We start from the raw sequence: 19,061 nt of genomic DNA, 5'->3' as shown, positions 1-19,061 counted from the left end.
ACAGTGACTGAGTTACAGATATGAAGGTATACTTGGAACTGAAATGTATAAAATATAAAACAGCATCAACAGATTGATAACAAAAACTAATAATGAAACCTCAGACACAATGGGAAATAGTGGCGAAATCCTTTAAACTGTCATACAATCTTTGTGCTATACCTCCTTTGATTAACGAGGGATTTCAAGTACGACTTACATTTATTGAAGTAACCACTAAATTGGGGAGACGATTTTTGTAAACTACTATTGTGAATGAAAAATAACCAAAACCATTGAAATTGAATCACATTACAACAGAGGTCATTATATTGTTTTTTCAAAATCAGACCAACTGTTTTATGACTTCTAGAGAGGAATGATAAGATTTTATCCAGTTGTGAGCAGCTGGCCCAAATTCCTGAAAGACAGATCTCGGGGACTGAACACTTCTACTTCCGGTGTTGACTCTTAACGCATGCGCAGTTGTGTTTCGGTGCTCCGGACTGCCCCTGCTCGCAGAGTTTTGTTCCGCAGTCTTCTCCCGAAAGAGCACCTTCTGGAGAGTGAACATGTCGACGAGTGACTTCTATTTACGGTATTATGTTGGTCACAAGGGGAAGTTTGGACACGAGTTCCTGGAGTTTGAATTCAGACCTGATGGTGAGTAAAAATTGGCGGTAATACAGACGTGTTAGCTCTCCTACCTCCAAGCTAACGTGGCTAGCCGCTGTGTAGGCCCCAGCTCACTCACAACCACTTGCTAGCACCAGTTTCAACTTGTAGTTACCATTGTATGATAAATTATATTAGTTTACGTCTAGACTGAATGTATTCCTATAGCGTGTGTAATTTAAAGTTAGTTATGCTTTAAGTAATATCCTTTGGACATAGTAGCGCCACGCGGCCTTAAGAGGAGGTAGCGAACTCGTGCGTGTTGTGGAAGTGATCCATTGATTCAAATCTCTGCTTTAATCTCACCATGTTCCTACAGGCAAACTGAGATATGCCAACAACAGCAACTACAAGAATGACGTCATGATCAGGAAAGAGGTAATCTATGATTAGCAAGCGTCTTTGTTTTGGAGTTAACAGCAACTGAACATATTTCAGCCCCTTTTTGTGTGGTTTTCTTTGGTATGAATGGTAAAAATATCTGCTGCCATATTATAACGCTACTTTGATCATAATGCCAATCTGTGACATCAATATGCGTTTATGCAGCATGGTATGTAATTCAGGGTTGGATTCACAGAGTGTAGTGCGAGTAGAGAGGGTCATTGTTTGTCAGTCAAATCATGTTTTCACAAGCACGGTCAAAGTATGTAATTGTACACATTATCAACGTGGAGCTATCCTGTAAATAGGTGGCACAGCGCTAAAGGTTCTCATCTCCCCTCTGTACCAATCCAGGCATATGTACACAAAAGTGTGATGGAGGAGCTGAAGAGGATCATTGACGACAGTGAGATCACCAAGGAAGACGATGCATTGTGGCCACCTCCTGATAGAGTTGGCAGACAGGTTTGTGACTCCACTCACCATAGATAGTTGGTTACACTTTATTTTCTACCCGAGTTAGAGATTCTCCTTTTGACAGGGCTCAACTGTACAAACATAATTCATATTTAAAAACAGAGCTCAACAATACACAATTTACCTTTAAAACGCAAAGCACACATCTAACCAAAATTTCCAGAGCCAGAAAATTAAAAACGACACCTGACAAAACAGGTTAAAATGCATTGTCTATTATAAAGGTTCAGAATGGTTATTGCAGAGAGAAAGAAGGAGATTTCTCTGGGCCACTGGGACTTGGTAACCCCTGCCTTATGGCAGTAACTGCAGAGACGGGTGTAGGGACTAAGATGGCTCCTCGCTGATCAGGATGTATTTCCTTTAGATTGCTGGCCTGATACCTGATGTGGAAGATTTATATTGTGTGTTTTGTGGTAAGGGCATTGTACAAGGATGAGATGTTTAAGGTGAGAATGGAATTGATAAGTGATCGGTAAACCAGGGTTAAAATGTTTATACTCGTATGGAAAGTCCTGAGTTTTCAGGTGGAGGCGCTGTTGAGCTTTTTGTGTTCGGAGTCAGTGTGCTGGGAAATGGACAGGCAGGTCTCGCTGCCAGTTCCCATGTATTTAAAAGATAATTTGTCACAAGTGACCAAATAATTTTGCATGAATCTCTCCAGCTTCTTGTTTTGATAGTTCTGAATGGTTACTCTACACTGGGCACACTGCACCTAGAACATAACACCAGTCGAGTTTTCTAGCTTTTATTGAATACATTTTTTGCGATAGTCAGTGTATTTGTTTTCAAAACAATTGTCTTCAAGGGATCACATTATGATCTGATATCATTGAACATGGGTTAGAAAGGTTGATACCATTTTAAAGGGATAGTTCACCAAAACACTGTAAGTCTAGAAACACTTTTGGAGTCTCAGGGGTAAACTTTTTTACAACAGAATACAAGTGAAGCAAACAGTCTTACACTTCAGACATAATAAAACGGAAGAAACATAACAAGCCTCCATACTGCTTGTGGGGTGTCATCAAAGTGTCCACAAGCCCCGACATTCAAATTCGATTCGAAACAGCGTAATTTACACCATGCTTTAAAGCCTAAATGTCCGCTGATATCTCACGGACCCTCAGACACCATCGTGTAGCTACTTCTGCTAGCTTAACCACTTCCAGTGGCCTTTTAGGCTAAGAACATGGTGTCAAGGAACTGGATTTGAGTCGAATATGAATGTCAGGGCTTGCAGACACTTGGATGACACCACACGAGCAGTATGGAGACATGTTGTGTTTTTTCTATTGTATAACGTCCGAAGTTTAAGTCACCATTGGCTTCAAATGTATTGGATTCTGCTGCAACGCTGTTTGCCCATTAAACAGTGGTGAGAAGATAAAGGGAATTTCTTTTTTTGGTGAACTATCCCTTTAAAGTTACCACTCAACCGTAAAATAATTGATATTTTTATGTGATGTTAGTTGTAAATTCTCTGTATTTGCGCTACTATTCACAGGAACTGGAGATCGTCATCGGTGATGAACATATTTCATTCACAACTTCCAAAATCGGATCCTTGATTGATGTCAACCAGTCAAAGTGAGTATTGTAGAGTTGAGTGATCACAGCATATTTGTCACTGTTTAAGGGCCACAGCTTTAAAAATCTTCACTTTGTTTCAGGGACCCTGAAGGTCTTCGCGTGTTCTACTACCTGGTGCAAGACCTGAAATGTCTCGTCTTCAGTCTCATCGGTCTCCACTTCAAGATCAAGCCCATCTAAACGTGGATTTTGCTCATTTTAATTGCTTTAGCTAATGTTTCTGTTGTTGACCTACCGCATTTGTAAATTTGCCTTTGATGAAACCATTTTTTATTTTAAATAAACAGTGAAGACAAACGTTGCGTTCTTGTTTAACTTTTGAGTGTTCTTTGCAAATAGACGCTACAGCCTAGGTTTTAAAAACAATTTAATCGTCTATACTCATGTGTAAAGAAATACTGTATTATTAGTAAAAAAATTGTAAACAAGAAAATGGTCTTGCCAAAATTATTTTTGGAATAATTAGGTTTTATTTCAACTTGCACTCACCCACACCAATAAGGCTGCACGTGAAAAACTGTATGTGTATTATAGAGACATTAGTTAATGCTTTCTGATAAGGCACATCATTTGTCTCTATTGTAATTGCAGACAGTTCTACATCTAAAATGATTAAATGCATCCGTTTTGTGACCAGCACTCTTCAGTCTTAGCTGACGCTGTTTCACATGTTGCTAAATCCGAGAAGTTAGCCAACCCTTCACATGATGCTACAGTACAGGTATATCAAGGTGTAGCTGTTTGATTCAATCACAACTTAAAAGAAAAAACACTTGGATGAAATAAGCCAGAGTGAAAAACAGTTTTGATGTTCATTGTACCATAAATTAAAGTGGATACTGTCTATAATTAAATGCAGAAAGCTACCTATTCATTTCACATCTGTTTTGATTATAATGACACTTCATTAAGCCTGTAATTTCCTAACCACCATTTGCTTTTTTTCATAACTTAAAACCCAAATGCTGACTCCTTTTATTCTCCCGTGGCTTATAAAGTATTTCTCTTATTACTTACTGCACCATAATGCAGACATGTTAAACCAACTAAGCAGAAACCAAGCGAAATAAAACAAACTTAACTATTGTTTCTTAACTAGTGTCTTTCCCTCCAGGACTGTGAAAATGTCCTCCAAAGACTTGTGGACACACTGCAGGAATTCATGGACGTTGCGAGCAGGGTAGCTGGACACATTACAGCCAATCCAGTCATCATGGACCCCATAGCCAACGCCAAACCCATCAGGCACCACTGGGGCGAAGCCGCCAAGGTTCACGGCTGGACTGGTGAGGGTGCTGGTCGAGAGGATGTTGTGGTTGATGGCAGCGTAAGCAGGGTCAGTGTACAGGTCTTGCAGAGCTAGGCCCTTTGAGTTGGCCAAGTATCGAAGGGCAAAGAGGTGTCGGTCAAAACCTTGGCCTGGTGAGAGAAATGGAAAAGGTGGTTAGTGCTGCAGCTGTTAGTTTATGTGTATGTTGAAACCACTGCTGTTGTGTCAGAGTCAATGTGTGTATTTACACAGAGGATGCGTGATGACTATATAGTGATGACTGTGCGCTACTCCAGGCTAATTAAGAATGTTAAGGCACATAATCTTGGTTGTGATCATGAGCACTGTGATGACTGTTTGCCTTTTAATAACCAATGATCTACATTTAATCATTTCAAACAGCCCCAGGCTTGCTAACAGCGTCACACCCCCTTCATCAAAACTGATCTCATACAGCACCTCTCTCATATCCAACTGAAAAAATCTGCCAGAGAACATAAGAGTGCAAAAAATAGATCACACTATTTATGATATGAAACCAAATGATCAGGGTTTTATATAAGTTTATAATAAATGGGGACAAATCCATCTCTACTGTTGTAATGTGGACAACTAAAATGTCACTGTTTTAGTAACATTTTTGTGTTTTTTTTAAATCTTAAGATCACCATTTGTAGAAATGTCTTATACACACCCATAGCTGCTTCCTTGGTGAGCTGTCCATGATATTTGGAGCATTCATGGAGCATGGCCTGCAGTTGCTCCACACTGTGTTGTCCTGGCTGACAAACGAAGGCGTGGGCACACTGTTTGGTGAATGAGGTAGCCGGTCGGATCGTCTCTGTGCGGCCATGCTTGAATGCTGCGGTGCTGCACGACTCATATGTGGCCACTGTCTCTCCATACTGCCTCAGGAAGCCCATCTGAAAAGCCAGCTGGGCTATAGCATCTGGACTCAACTTGCTCTTCTTAAGCTGTTTCTTCCCACCCTTCTTGAACTCCATGGCATCAATAGTGAGTTCTGACACAGCTGAATCAAAGTTCTCCTTTGCATTTTTGATGCCATTTTCCAGCTCACTGTCCAGCCTAAACTCAAGTCTGCGCACAGCAGAGGCCGAATCTACAGCAGCAGCAACAGAACCTGGGTGCACCAGTGGCTGCTCCGTGGTGTCTTTGAAGATCTCATTCTGCAAGCGGAGCACAGCTACACCATCGCCCCATGAGTGCTCAAAATTAATGGATGCCTGACCATCCTTTGTGAGAATGATGCTGAAGGACTTGTCGTACCACCGGTTGCAGCCATCACCATGCAGCATGTTGTGGGAGATGTGAATATGGTCTCGCATGGTCTCATCATCCAGAGAGAAACAGAAAATTGCGCTGTCAACAAGATTTAATTTCTCTGCGTTTCCAGCCGCTATCAGTTTTTCCCTTAGCCGAGCCCACGTATCCCTGTTCTCACTGGTCAGCACCCCAAGAGGGAAGGCAGGCGCTGGTGTCGGATCAGACAAAATGTACTGTAAATGGGACTGGATCTCTGCAGGCTTCACTAAATTCCCATCTTTGTCGACGATGTCAAACACATACATGTTGCCTTTTCTCATAACTAAGAGATGTCGCCCTTTCTCATTAGTGAAGAGCTCATCCCGCCCACATTTCGGAATCCGAGTTGAGTTAAAGAGGCGATAGTACTGAGACATGTCCAGGGGGTAAGCATTCATCATGTATGCTCCATACCAAGACAGAGAGGATGGGACCCAGCGGATGAACCTTTTGAATCCGTCTGTGTCACTCTTTGCTGGGTTTAGGTGAAAAACCTCAGGCTCCAGTACTCCAGCTCGAAGTGTTTTCATGAAGCGGACCGCTGAACACACCATATTAGTTGCCCGTACAAGCTGGTTATTGTACTCTGGGTTAGGGTCCAGATTGAAGTGCATGAAGGGGTTGAAGTTCAGCACCACAGAGTCACGAGCAGACAGGTACATATCAAACCAGGGTCCTGAAATGAAAGAAAGCCAACCAGTTGTATTAGTAATTGTATGAATTTGCTCAACTTCAGGTTTATAGTTGTCGAGAAAAAGGCTTCACCTGAGATGTAGCTTGTGTTTTTATTTCTTTTATCCTGGGCTACCAATTCCTCATGCAGCTGTTTCCCCACACCACTCTGGAAATCCTGTGTGAGTTTCTCTGTTGTTCTGAGGGCACACAAAAGAAGATTTTTGCAAGATCTTAAGTGTTAATATTGTCCATTAATGAAATTAAATAGGTCGAGTGTCTCACTACACATACCTGTACTGGTCATCATCCAACAGGGGCCTTTGGGCCGCTAAATACCTCTTCATAGTCTCCTCCAGCTTTGGTATGGGTAGCCTGAACAATTGTTAAAGTTATCAAGGAGACAACTCAGCCCATTCAAAAAAATCAGTAAATATTAAATTATACAGAAAACTGAGTAAAGACAATCATGTGAGGATTTCCATCAGTTTTGACCTGTTTCACAAGAATTAAAAAAGACTCTTCTCAACTACGAGGTTATGCCCCTTAAAATTTTGCTTCTGCAATGAATTGCGGGCCAGCATTTTCCTTTCCCTTAATAAAGATTGGTGCAGTATTTCCTATGCTAAAGGAGATAAAAAAGGAAGCATGGATTGGATGAATAATCCATAGCAAAGGTCAGGTCCAATTTTACAGTTTCATGACCAATTCCTATTTTGGGGTTGCTTTCCATATTATATTTCATGTACTATATCATACATATATATATATATATACACACGTTTTTGTTTTCATCAATTATACCTAACCTGTTTGTCAATCATGCATACGATTAAAATACCCAATAAACAAGAGACACTGATCAAGGGTTTACACTATTTTATAGTATACTGCAGAGGTCACTCATGTCACCGCCCCCTAGAGGCTTACCGAGCTTAACACAGTGCACTTTCCCCTACATTCATCTAAAAGCTAAATGCGGCACTTGTTTAAACCTTGTCACACTTCACCACATTCACCAGGCATTTCCAAGGCAAAAAAGTAATATTCACACAAGGCCAATAATTAATAATAAAGTCATGTCAGTGTCATACTTGTGTGAATACTTGAGTAGATTCCCAGTGAGCTCCTTACCTGGGTAAACTCTTCTGGTAGTGCATCGATGGCACCACACTTTGGTGGAGGTACTCGAAAGGAGACGCTTCTTTCTTGCTGTAGTTTCGCTGACTGACACCAAGTGCTGAGGTCCTGAGGTGAACCAGACCACCGCTTCTCCTCAGGGAGGCGACGCACTGCACCGAAAGCAGACTGGCCATATTGAAAGTAAATATCCGGTGTTGTTCACCGACCTAAAGCCTTCCGGTTTGTTGAAGCCTGCTCGCTGTCAACACAGGAGGGCGTTCAGAGGTGGTGTGGAGCCCCTCAGGACCGTCAGGTAAATACTGCAGCTAGCTATCATGAGCAGCTAGCATTGGCTGACAGATTTCCTCCGCTGACCACGGTTTGTTCCCGCAGCAGTTGAACAACCGGACGAACTCACAATTGATCCGACAACAAATTTAATAATCCCCACTTCCGACCCTGTAAAAATTGACAGAGCAGAAAAACGACCCCAGTTTAGAGTTTTGAATGAATAAGAGGAAGTTGCACCGACTACGGCAGTCACGTGACCTGAGGTTCGTAAGAGGAAGTGTTTCTGGAGGGTTCACAGTGAAGACTCGTGAATGGCTCTGTGGAGCCGACTGCAGCAACACAATGGGATCAAATAGCTGATATCTGAATAACAATAATCGAAGAAGCTTATGACAGACATTATGACAGTGAAATGTATTACTCTGTGTATATATTTGTGTGTATGATACCCTTATTGAAGTGTGGTGGGTATCATGTGTTTAGAATAAAAAATATCCAGATTTATTGTTATTTGATTTTTGTTTCATTAAATACTGATGTTGCTATCAACACTAAAAGTTCAGTTTTCTTTCAGGCGTTTAAACTAAGACAATATATGTATTCATGACCCAGACTGAAAAGTCTAACTTCTATGTAAGCATTACTGTCTAACTTATATCACATGGCAGACTATCAACTATGTGTCATCTCAATGACTAAGACACATGGTCTTCTAATTAAAATATCCATCATTTATACTGATTTCTGTTAGTTGGATGAATATGAAAGAGTGGAGTTGTGCTGTATGAAGGAAAGTTTGTTGTAGCAGATGTAGAGACGAAGGAAGCATGTTCTGTTTAAGACTGAGCTGTAAAGTAGTTGTTGGACCGCTGCAACTTTACCTTTGGTATCATTGGAACCCATGAGGGTTGCACTCTTCTGTCAGCCTGACAGGAAAAATAAATATAACAATTAATCAGAATCAGAATCAGGTTTTATTGGCCAAGTAAGTTGCCCAAACAAGGAATTTGACATGGTGAAGTGGCTCTCAGTGTGCTTACATAGAATACACATAACAACATAAAACAAAACAGATGGTCTAAGAAAAGAAAGAAAAGAAGTGCAGGGATAAATATTGAACGGTATGAGTATTCATTGATTATGTTCAGACATTATCCAATAACCAGTAAGTGCTCAAAGACAAGACATGTTATCTTTCAATACCGTAGCAGTACAGCATTAACAACACATTGCTGCACATTTACATTAGCAAAACGTTAACATTACTTATGCACTGTGCAGCAAATTATTATGTCCAGCAGGGGGCCATGTTCTCATGGTTAATTATTTGCTGTTCTGATCTGCTTAAACTGATGTCCTCCCCCAGGCAACAGCTTCCATCACCACCATCTGACCCCCCTCCCCCAATATACAAAAGAATTGAGGTTGATAGTTCACTTCCATTAGATGGATGACATTTTCTGATGTTTGTCCCCACTGATGCTGTCACTTACTGACCTGCTCTATTTGCATTGCCACTGGTACACAACAACCATCTGCACGTTTTAATTGACTCTTAACCCATCAGAGTATGCCATTATTATATGGATTGGTGAAATGTGACCCCTTTTTTCGCTTTTCGACTGATATCGTTGTGGTAATTTGCAGGTGCATGTTTTTGTATCAGTTATGTGATCGTAAAGGGGGATTTATTTGACGTCCAGCTATGTCTGCAAAATTGAAACAACAAAAACCAGGATAGCAATGTAAATGCAATGTAATATAGAACACAGACAGAACTCATGTTCATTTTTCTTTCCTCTAATTGGTTTTCTGCCAGTTTTACATTTTTATTAGATGGTTATTCAGTTTAGGTGCATTATTTTTGGTATGTTTTTGAGAAATGTAATTATTATCCTTGGAAAATCATGTTTCATATGACATTACTTTGTCAAACTGGAATTCATGGAGAAGAAAAAGACTGTGAAACTGTTAATTATGAGATAACTTGAAAATATGACAGGTGAATGCTCTGTTCCGGAACAGTTCTAGTATCTGTTCACATTTGCTGTTGGAGTATTTTTGCCTTGGGACTATCTGTCATTGATTTATTATGTTGAGTTTTCTTCTTTAAAAAAAAAGAAATATATATATATATATATATATATATATATATATATATATATTAGGGCTGTCAAACAATTGAAAATGTTAATCAAGTTAATCACTATGTATATGGAAAGGTAAATGACAGAAGGTGGATACATACATTTAACATTTGTATTTTTATTGATAATAAGTCCAAATGATAGTTATTAAGATTGAAAAATTAAATAAAAATAAAACATACACTGTAATTAAATTTGGCTCTAACTTTGCTATGCCTCTGACCAAACATAGAATGATGTTATTTGGAATTTATTTTAAATCAAACTCCAAGATAACCTTTATCCTAAACAATTGGGTATTCTCAGCCTTTGCTCTCTATTTTAAGCAAATATGATGGTTAAATAATACTCTTTCTTTCCTTTTTTAAATCAAACAAACCTTACACAATAAATGTGAATGTGAATGTGAATCTGAATCTGAGACACTCTGTAGAAGCAGTGGTGATTCAGAGTGGAGGAGGACAAAGGAACTCCAGCTCGAAATCTAGCGACTTTTTCTGGTGATATTAGAGACTTTCTGGTGTTTTGGAGACTGACGTGAAAGCACATATCGTTCTGCAGTTACTGTCCTCAACGAGCAGCGGGTGCTGCCGTCCCAACGCACTCACAGGCGGTCAGTCTCCCAGTAGCCTTACGCAGCAGTCCCAGCTGCAGTCAGTGTAGAGAGGAGACCCACGCTCCGCGTCCTCCAGACTGCAAATGAATCGCGCATGCGCAAAGCCACCGCGGATCCTGCCCTGGCTTACAGAGAGCGGAGCACATCATCCTGCGGCGCATACCATCATCACCGCACATCATCGTGCAGCGCACATCATCCTGCGGCGCACATCATCACCGCACATCATCCTGCGGCACACATCATCACCGCACATCATAGTGCGGCGCACATCATCCAGATAATTATCCCAGAAAAACAGAAAAAAAAATTTGTGAAGTGAATGTAATACGCTTCTGTAGAAGAAAGCTTATTTTAAGTTCTAAACATATTTAGGGTGTTTTTGTCTCACTTTCTGTACGTCCTATAGCGACCATTACATTATGCAAATTAGGCGATGACGTTATTTAGCGACATCTAGCGACTTTTAGGACAGCCAATAGCTACTTTCCTTACTAAGGAGTTGGAAACACTGGAACGAGCTCAGATCTCACTGCGTGTGTGGCTCTGAGCGAGTGAGTTGGGGCGGGGGTATGGTATGGGTATGTGGAGCGGCTCATTCTGAGCATGCATTTAAAAAGTTACTCTTAATTCCACAAACGAATCTTCCCGAATTAATGCGTTGATTTTCACAGCTCTAATTTATATAAGATGAAGGGATTTAGATTGTGATTCTATTTTCCGATTCACACTCCGGAGCAGAAGGTGGCGGTAATGCTGGATGCCTACCGCCGTAAAAAAGAAGAAGAAGAAAACGGAAAAAACAAGGAAGTGTAGTTTGGACACAAAGTACAAGCTAACCTGCCCAAGTGTGTCAGTCAGTCGGTCTGTTTGTTCACCTGACGCAACAGGAAAATGCCTGAAAGACAGAGGTTAAGGTAAGAATCGTAAGCACGGTGTCATTGAGACCCTGAGCTCATGTTTTTAAATGGTTCATCCTCGTTGTCCCGGTTAACACACTGACGTGAGGCCACGGTTTGCTTGCTAGTAAGATACATGTCAAACATTCACGTACACTAACGTGTAATGTTAGCTGGCCGATCCGTTGCTACAAGCTAACGAGCTGCTATAACCTGCTATTGGTAGCAATGTTGTTTCCTTATGAATTAGCACATCCTACTAGCACATGGAGAGTAAAATAACTATCAACAGTTCCCATGTTAATTCGTGTTTAGCCACTTATCATTGTCCGGTTCATAAAGATGGTGACAAGATGCACGCAGGATTTTAGATTCCTCGACTGCCACGACTGTCATTTCACCGTGACCCTTGTAAGAAGTTGAAACCTTGGACCTTTTGTTGTGTTACTGCATGTTCTGCTCTTATCTGGAACTGACAAGCACACAGTGAGCTCCAGTGGTGAGACACATGCAGTACATGTCTCTATGTTTCTTACAATTGAATATCACATCGAAATTGACCGAGTGTTTAATTTCTAGTAGCCAGGCATGTTACTTTGCTTTGTTTCCATAACTGTCTATTGTTAATGACCTTACTTTTACATTATTTCACCCTCACCTCCACCATGTCAAGGATTGAAGCTATTAACACCAGTGCCAGTGATGGGCTGGAGGGGTTCAAGGCCCATGCTGTGTTCCAGGAAATCAACAAGAAGCTTCAGGAGGTGATTGAATGACTTGTACAGTAGAAGATAAAATTATGAATTACAGACCAGTGTATATTATCCTCATTTGTTATCAGTTTGTACACCATTTTGTTAGTTCAACTTGACTCGTCGTATTCACATCAATTCCTTACAGGACACATCTATCTATTAAGTCATACTATTTCTAGCCACGAACATTTTGTACACTTGCAAACATTTGATTCTAATCAATTGATCTAAAGTAGTAGTATTGGGAAATAGCAGGACTAGCATGTAGACAAAGTAAATTCAACTGACTGTGTTTACATTGTGCAGATGTTTCCGTCACCTAAAATAAATCTGTGTGTTTCATACAGGAAGGGGAGCAGTTTGTGAAAAAGATCGGGGGAGTGTTTGCCTTTCAAGTGAAGGATGGCCCAAATGGTCAGGAGGCAACTTGGTTTGTGGATGTGAAGAATGGCAAAGGCTGTGTTCATAATGACACAGGTAAGACAACTCAAGAAAACCTCATCGGGGCTTTGTATTGTCTCATTTGACATTGTCATGTAATCATGTTAATATTTAACTGTGGGTGTAATTTCAAGGCATGCACACACTGTTTTTACATCAATGCTATCTTTGAGTCAAATTAAGCTCTTATTTCTGCCCTGCAGCTAAGAAAGCAGACTGTACCATTTCCATGTCGGATACAGATTTGTTGGCCTTAATGACAGGGAAGATGAACCCACAGAATGTGAGTATTGACAGAACTTTTACAAATATACTACCAAACTAATTATTTCTTGTCAATAGTGAGAGACTTTTTTAGACGTAGTAGTATCTTCTGTCTGAGAAAACTGATTTTATGTGGAAAGCTCTAAGTACTGTACATCTGTTCACATCTAGTATTGAAATGCATCCTGACTGTGATTGGATCTCATTTACCTATATGCAAACACACACTATTTATATATTTCTGTTTCGTGAAGACAATAGTGTACAGTCACCCACACCACTCTCAAACTCAACAATTTAATTATCTTTCTACATCAAATCCTCACTGTCCTTGTTTGTTAACTCTCCCCTCATCATGTGATAGAGTATCCGGGCCTGGGTTCAGACAGAAAAACAACAACACCTGTGTAGCTTGTGCCGTGCACATTTTTCTTCGGTCAGCTTTGAATAGGACAATAATCTTTGGCCTGAGTGGATTCACACTCTTGTAGATTGTGGTTTAAAGCCGAATAGAATAAATAGGGTTTGCTTTTTTAAGAACACATAAAAGACACTTAATTAAGTTAATTCTTTTATGATATTTTTTACAGGGACTGAAGTATTATTGTTTTGACTTTAGATATTGTTAATTCTTTACTGTAATTTACTGCATAATTATATGTGTTTAATACTTTTCTGTCTGTTAATATTGATATTCACTCCATACCCATATACTGTCTTTATAACCATTTACTAACACACCTGCTGTTGTACTCCAAAGTGTGCAGTTCTTTTTTCACTGCATTTCATTTCAATCTACCTCAGTCTGTGTGCCCCATCTCCCTAAATAGTGGAACACATTTCCCGGTTGGATGTGTTAATATAAGGATATTTGTTAAGTATCCCTGCATGCAGCCTACAGAGGAGGAAGAACTGACCAATGTGTATAATTGAATGACATCTAGTGGTGAAGTTGCATGTTGCAGCTCAATAACCCTCACCTCCTCCCCTTCTAAACATGACAGAGAACCCTTGGAAGCCTTTGGGACAGTTTGTTTATATGTTGGGAGTTTGAAAGCTCTGATGTATTGTTTTACCATTTTCCTGACATGACATGGTACAATGGCCGTGGAATGGCTGCAGAGAGGCTTAGTTTTCATTTCTGCGCCAATGTTAACAGATTAGACCAGGCACACTGACTGCTGCTGTGGCACTGCACAGACGTGGTTCAACCGCGGAAACAGCGCTGCTAATCTAAAGAGGAGATGTTTCTCTCGAAGATTATTTCTGCGCTCTGCATGCTTTTATCTGCAGAATAAAAAGTAAAAATGATCTTATCTTAGCGATCGTCTTTCATGCTATGTGCAAATGTTTTCATACCCTGAATTGTAACCGGGTGAAAAGCAGTGAACCATGAACACAGGTCTTTTGTACTGGAAGAGTGATGTGATGATACGTATACATTCCCACCATCAGTCCATGCCAGTATGATTGCTTGCCTGGGGATAAGCTGTCGATCAATCTTCATGTTCCAAGAACACAGTCGAGTATTTCCTCTGCTTCATCCTCCAACTGTGTCATAAACTGGTGTGAAAAAGCTTGAGAACGGCTTTGATACTCTGAGACTTTCCTCTCATGGTGGTTGATTCATACCCCCCCTCATCCAATTATTTTTCTCTTTATCACTCCAGTCCACATACAATCGAACTCTACACACACTGTGCGCCATGCAGTTCTCTGACATTTCATAAGCTGTTGTTGCCATTGCCCCACTTTTCCATGGCTTGAGTTAATCTCCGATGGCAACTATTTAACCCAGCTGCATATTCGTTCTCTCTTGCACTGGCTGAACAGTTCTTCAGATTGCAAACTGTAGATGATGTTTTTCACCTTTTCTCATTTACAGGCGTTTTTCCAGGGCAAGCTGAAGATCAAGGGAAACATGGGACTTGCCATGAAGCTTCAAAGCCTGCAGCTGCAGCCAGGCAAAGCCAAACTGTAGATGAGACCTCAGAGTGATCTGTAACTTCACCTCTGAGCTGAATAGAGTGCATTTCAGAAAAAATGTAACAGGGCTGGGAACCTTCTCATCACTGGACTAAACCCCTTTCCCTACTAGTGACCTCACTGACAACCAGGGGTCTAGTCCTCAGCCCAGCCAATCTAACCAGCCAATAATATAAATGGATAATTTTCTAATCAAGTCCCTGTCTGCGGTCTGTCCCATGATAACACTGTCAGAACACTAGCGTAGAGACGGGTGCTCCTACTTTCTGATTGTAGTGATGTTTGTGTCTACTTTTCAATAAATTTCCAGTATCCGTCTCAAATCAATTCCTTATGGAAATGTTTTGAGAAGTATGTTTTGATGATTTTCAACCATCATGGACACAATAGTCGAAGTGCCTCCTTGTCTCAGATTTTCAGTTTTCAACCATAATGCGAAATGGCTTTTACTGTGGCTGCTCAACATTTTAATGGAGGGGGCTGTGAATATCTGCTGTGCTGTCATTATTGTATAAATATCAAAAATATTTCTACTAAATAAAAGTATCTGTGCTGCAAGAACCAGTGGGCTGTCTGTCAGCTTTTTTAAAACAGGAATGTAGCCTTAATTGAATAATGTTTCTAAGAATTTTGTGGACATAAAGGGCAGAGTGGAACAGGTTTGTGAGATGCCACGTGAAAATGGATTTAACAACAAACTTTGGCCAGATGTCCTAACACAAGCTTCAGTGATTGTTCAGTGTAAAATATCACACTCCTCCTGGCTCCACACAATGTTACACTCACAAGACACCTCCCACATAATTTAGGGGGCCTGTTCGAGGTTGTATTGGTGTGACTTACCACAATAATGGTCCTGTGTTCGGACGGGACCGAACTTGGATGTTACGGTCAGGCTGCGCCTATGTGTGCTCCGCCTTTTTTGGAAGACCTTGCACTTTTCCAACACGGCAGCGACCTGGTTCCAGACTGCCACGCTGTTGTTTTTCCTTTGTAAATGGAGAAGTATGGCAAAAACACAAATCTGTTAACTAGCTCTGACTCAGATTCCACCGCAGCTTTGGCTTGGATAGTTTTCTGAGTCTTACTCTGTAGTCACACACCATAACTCACTAATGGCTGCTTTTTTAGTATGAGATTTCATTAACCAAGTTATTTGTATTTTGCAATGTAACATTTGCTTTTGATGAGAGGTGTTGGGCTAATTACATCATAGCACAATTGATTCACACAAAGGTTTTAGGATCATAAAAAACATATTCATTATGCATGGTACATATGAATTATAAGTGTGTTATTAAAGGGGCACAGAGAAATGTAGGCCCAAGAACTGTCTGGGCTTGATCCATAAGGCAGACTAAAATGTGGCATGTCTGTCACAGCTGCATTCATTTATAGGTGTTAGCTTGGAACCGTACACTTTTTGGGACATGGGAAATTGATGGGACATGGACCAAAAAAAACCTTGCTACTGCGGCTCCATCCCCCTGTTACTGCTGAACACACCCTGGTTCCCTGGACAGTGGGAGGAAGAGACATGTCCTTCATCTTTATTTACAGTTTGTTTGCTAGAGTTAAATTGTTGGTGATGAGTAGCTAAAAGATCTAATGTTCACAAAATACACTGTTTGAGACTTGAATCCGTGATTTGTGTTCTGCATTAAACAAAAGAGTTGCCCTTTAAAGAGCTGCACCTAGTGGAAAAGAGTTAATTCAAGCAAAAGATGAAAGGATTAGTTTATAATAATGGAGACAGAACATCATCTGTATGCAAGAGAGCAGGCAATATCCCCGTTGTAATTGGTGCGGACAAAGAGGCTCTTTGACTGTGTCTTTCTTTAAACGCAGCGGGGGCAACTGTGTAAGTAGGAATTAAAAAATAGAGATTAGATGTCCCATGGTTCCACGCTGATCTGGATAATAGCCAACACAGTCCCTGCTGTTCTGTGATGTGTCCTGAAGAATGACATGAACCTGGAACCTGTTCAGAAGAATTGTGATATCAGTCTGGCGGAACAGCCATTTCTCTGAACATGTTCCACTGAAAGAATGGAAAGTTACAAATAACATAGAGCTTGGACCAGAGAGCTCCTCTCGGGGGAAAATAGCCCGCCAAATACTATGATGAGTAGAGAGGAGAGCCGGGATCAGTGTGTGTAGTTCCCTGCAGATTCAGGAAGAGATTCATGGGTCCGTCTCTGCCAGCCTGAAAACAGCAGCTCAGCAGACATAAGTAGATGAGACTCACTATAACCATACAGGACCTAGCAATCATCACTGTCTTCATTGAAGTCAGTTGGTGGCTGCGAAGTGAAAAGGGAGGAAGTGGGGGATTTAAATTCTCAAAAAAACTTCAGATAGATTTGCAGCAGTTGCTCTGAGTTGATTGGGTCCAGCTGAACTTGATGAAAACATGTTCAGTTTTGAATTTCAGACATAAAAAAAACAAAAAAAACCAGACAGATAAATCTAGAAACTGATGCTGGAAGGATTTTATCGTGATATTGTAATAGTTGGCTCTAATGGAGGAAAAGAGGTTTCTATGATGCCAATATAAATTAGGTTTTCTGTTTCACAGCAGCTTGGTTTTCAACGACAGAAATCCATTTCAGATTAGTGCCTTTCTTCAATCAACGTTTGAAGACCAGGTACTTTCTAGGAAAAAAAATTTAAAGTTCCAGGAAACCGAGGGGAAAATAAGGGACACATAAAGCCTTTTTTCCAATCAACATCGACCCATAATTGGCTTTCAAATTTAACTAAAAACACATGCTGGTTCTTACAGATTGGTCTTTTACTAAGATTTGTCCTACAAAGAAAATCGTCTTTAACAGAATAGGTGACTAAGAGGAAATTGGTATGACATTTTCAGGCTGACAACCAAACTCTTCAGTGCATCCAAAGGTTTATGCTGTGCCTTTCTCTTCTATTTTACCTTAATACATGTCACAGCAAAAAAGTTTTACTACAAGTTTACCAATGGGGTCCGGATTTTCTCCTGAGTTTTCGTTTCACTCATGAACAATGCAGCAGGGGGGTTCTCTGCTCAGACGCATTGACAACAGTAACAAATAATCTGCAGGATTCAGGTGAGGGGTTGTTCAGCAGACAGAGGCAGGAGGTGACTAATAATTCCGCTACAGAGATCACCTGATTTTGTTTACAGCACATCGACGCAGCTCTTATCACTACAAACTCTCTTGACATCTTTTTCTTTTATTTTATATTTTTGTGTCTCATCACACCCCACTTGCATATGGTGAATCCAGCGGGGGATCCCCAGCTGTGCTCTCGCATTGGATTCTGCAGACTTTCTGCTGAGTTTTGACTCCCCAGGCGGTGAAAGTCCGTGAGAAACCGCGGAGGCTCACACGCTGACATTTGTGTTCACACATACACCTCCTCTAGAGAAAATGTGGAGGATCTCTGGAGCTCACTGCATGTCTGAAAGCAGCACGAGTAGTTTCTACCCTGATTGTCTCTCACCTCTCCCCACTGTGTAATCCATTTTTCAATCCTTAGTCGTCATGTGTCATCCATATAACTGTAATTTTGTTAGTTCTTATTAACACTCCATATGACAGAAATTGCAATATAATGTACATGTCTACATACTCTTCAGATCATCACAACACAACCCCACTTGAAGGGAGCATTAGCACTAGTGCAGTGCATTGACTGCTGTAAACCTTCCTGATGGGAATGGGCTGTTAGTTCGACCTGATCCAGATCCTACTCCAAAATGATTCCTTATCATAAATGAGTCCAATATATATACTACAATATAGGCTGAGTGTGACTTTTTATTTTATTTTTATTGTTTCTTGTGTGCTGCACATTTTGAGGAAGGATTTTTATTAACAGTCTATGGTGAAGAGTGAAAAAAGAAAAGAGTGTATTTATTTGACCTGGTTTATAAAATAGTTATAAGAAGCTTTAGGTGGGCTTGCTGAAAAAGAAGGAGTCTAAAGGGGTCTAATCAAGATACACTGACACCCTTCTCTAGCAGGCTGCTCTTACACTTTTTAAACATTAGAGATGACTCATCTTTGTGCCAAAGCAAAGTCATCTCATAAAACGGCTCTGTTCTCAACCAGAGGAAAAAACTGTTTATACATACCTAATACAACATCGTTTATCAATAATCTGCAACACAGATGTTCGGAG

General features: G+C 40.5%; 3 protein-coding genes across 3 annotated transcripts; 2 read left to right on the top strand and 1 right to left on the bottom strand.

The window, feature by feature from the left end:
* The first annotated feature begins 446 nt into the window (after nucleotides 1-446).
* Nucleotides 447-3,405, top strand: magoh (mago homolog, exon junction complex subunit). Its single transcript, XM_053430070.1, has 5 exons — nucleotides 447-642; nucleotides 974-1,032; nucleotides 1,393-1,503; nucleotides 3,023-3,105; nucleotides 3,189-3,405. The coding sequence occupies exons 1-5, from the start codon at nucleotides 552-554 to the stop codon at nucleotides 3,286-3,288; spliced, it is 444 nt and encodes a 147-aa protein (XP_053286045.1). The 5' UTR covers nucleotides 447-551; the 3' UTR covers nucleotides 3,289-3,405.
* A 150-nt stretch (nucleotides 3,406-3,555) lies between these two features.
* On the bottom strand, nucleotides 3,556-8,069 carry cpt2 (carnitine palmitoyltransferase 2). The gene is made up of 5 exons (XM_053430066.1): nucleotides 7,508-8,069; nucleotides 6,668-6,748; nucleotides 6,467-6,573; nucleotides 5,073-6,377; nucleotides 3,556-4,527 (listed from the first exon to the last, which is right to left on the bottom strand). Exons 1-5 carry the CDS (start codon nucleotides 7,687-7,689, stop codon nucleotides 4,190-4,192), a joined length of 2,013 nt encoding a protein of 670 aa, XP_053286041.1. The 5' UTR covers nucleotides 7,690-8,069; the 3' UTR covers nucleotides 3,556-4,189.
* A 3,237-nt stretch (nucleotides 8,070-11,306) lies between these two features.
* scp2b (sterol carrier protein 2b) lies at nucleotides 11,307-15,455 on the top strand. Its single transcript, XM_053430307.1, has 5 exons — nucleotides 11,307-11,466; nucleotides 12,122-12,212; nucleotides 12,551-12,680; nucleotides 12,848-12,927; nucleotides 14,794-15,455. Exons 1-5 carry the CDS (start codon nucleotides 11,444-11,446, stop codon nucleotides 14,887-14,889), a joined length of 420 nt encoding a protein of 139 aa, XP_053286282.1. The 5' UTR covers nucleotides 11,307-11,443; the 3' UTR covers nucleotides 14,890-15,455.
* The last annotated feature ends 3,606 nt before the right edge of the window (nucleotides 15,456-19,061 follow it).

The sequence above is a fragment of the Pleuronectes platessa genome, chromosome 9 (assembly GCF_947347685.1).
Source record: "Pleuronectes platessa chromosome 9, fPlePla1.1, whole genome shotgun sequence".
Lineage (NCBI taxonomy): Eukaryota > Metazoa > Chordata > Actinopteri > Pleuronectiformes > Pleuronectidae > Pleuronectes > Pleuronectes platessa.
This window is presented reverse-complemented; position numbering and strand designations above follow the sequence as displayed.